This window comes from Morone saxatilis, unplaced genomic scaffold (genome assembly GCF_004916995.1).
Source record: "Morone saxatilis isolate NCDOM2014 unplaced genomic scaffold, NCSU_SB_2.0 Contig4, whole genome shotgun sequence".
NCBI lineage: Eukaryota > Metazoa > Chordata > Actinopteri > Moronidae > Morone > Morone saxatilis.
In genome coordinates this window covers 17,170,849-17,172,026 of record NW_023339984.1, presented here as the reverse complement: position 1 = coordinate 17,172,026, position 1,178 = coordinate 17,170,849, and the positions used below count along the sequence as shown (strand labels likewise).

Genomic DNA, 1,178 nt, shown 5'->3' with positions numbered 1-1,178 from the left:
AACCAACCTACCTACGAACCAACCAACCTACCTACGAACCAACCAACCTACCAACCTATATTTAAAGGGGTATTTTCTAACAATAGATACACGATGTGTCCAGTTACCTGTGGAATGGGTTTTCCATATCTGATACTGGAGGGCAGCAGCACTGGTTCTTCTATCCTGTTGTCCCAGATACCAAATGAGTCCCAGGTGACCGGCTGGCCGCTGCCGTCACTGTCAAAGCGGGCCGACCCGCTGGCCTGTCGTACGCCCACCACCCCGAACAACGCCTGCAGGGCGTTAATTCATACAGTTAGCTGAATGTTTAATATGTTCTCATCTTTGAAAAGCAGCAGTGTGTGTGGGTTTGATTTTCACTTTGTGTATATTCACCTGCCCGGAAGCTGTGGAGGTTTCTGGCGAGGAGCGTGTGGCGAGGAAGGTCTGTCTGGCGATGGTGGAGCGACCACAACGCAGCAGATTGAGCAGCACCGTAGACGACATGGCTGTCTTTAACAGCTGTGGAGGAAAACACCTGGCCGGGCAGCGGGTTTCTGAAATATAAATGTAAGACAATGTAAGGAAAGACATAAATACTAATAATAATAACACACAGGTAACAATAATAGTCCACTGAACCAACAGCAGCAAGAGTCAACTTAATAAAATACTAGTTTTTATGACAATAAGTTGTTGCATATAAGCTTGATAAATGACCTGAATGATTAATGGCACTGGAATAAAACATGTAAAATAAAAAATAAGAAGAAACAACATCCTTGCACCCAAAGGTCACCAATACTGTAATATTTTGGGGTCACTTAAGGTGTGACAGTGAAGAGGAAGAGGAGCGAGAGGAGGGGGTCAGCTGTTGGCAAGATTTATGAGTTTAATCTTTCTGGCTGACATTAACGAGGATTATCATCCTCTCTCTATCGCACCGTCCACTCCTCATCTCTGTGTCCACAAATAGCACTCAGTCTCCTGCTGTGTTTCACCAGTGTGTCGCCTCCTATCCATTACAAGCAGGACAAAAACACCAGGACCCAGGCTCTAAAAATACTGTCGCACCTCATCTGGGAAAGAGACACCTTTTTTTAAAAATAGCTGCTGACCGAAAAACCTAAAACCCCAGTTTTTATTTGAGTGCGTGTTCTAGAGCTTTTATTTTGAAGGATAGGGGAGAATTAAAG

At 44.6% G+C, this 1,178-nt stretch overlaps 1 protein-coding gene across 2 annotated transcripts in view; it reads right to left on the bottom strand.

Moving 5' to 3' along the window:
• Positions 1-32: 32 nt before the first annotated feature.
• Positions 33-1,178, bottom strand: part of LOC118338255 (protein phosphatase 1K, mitochondrial-like) — a 2,625-nt gene continuing 1,479 nt past the window's right edge. For both annotated transcript variants that reach the window (XM_035675534.1, XM_035675536.1), the window contains exons 2-3: positions 379-539; positions 33-275 (exon numbers count right to left, since the gene is read on the bottom strand). In XM_035675534.1, coding sequence (XP_035531427.1) covers positions 48-275; positions 379-489 — 339 coding nt within the window. In that variant the 5' untranslated portion in view covers positions 490-539 and the 3' untranslated portion in view covers positions 33-47. The remainder of the gene's footprint in view (positions 276-378; positions 540-1,178) is intronic.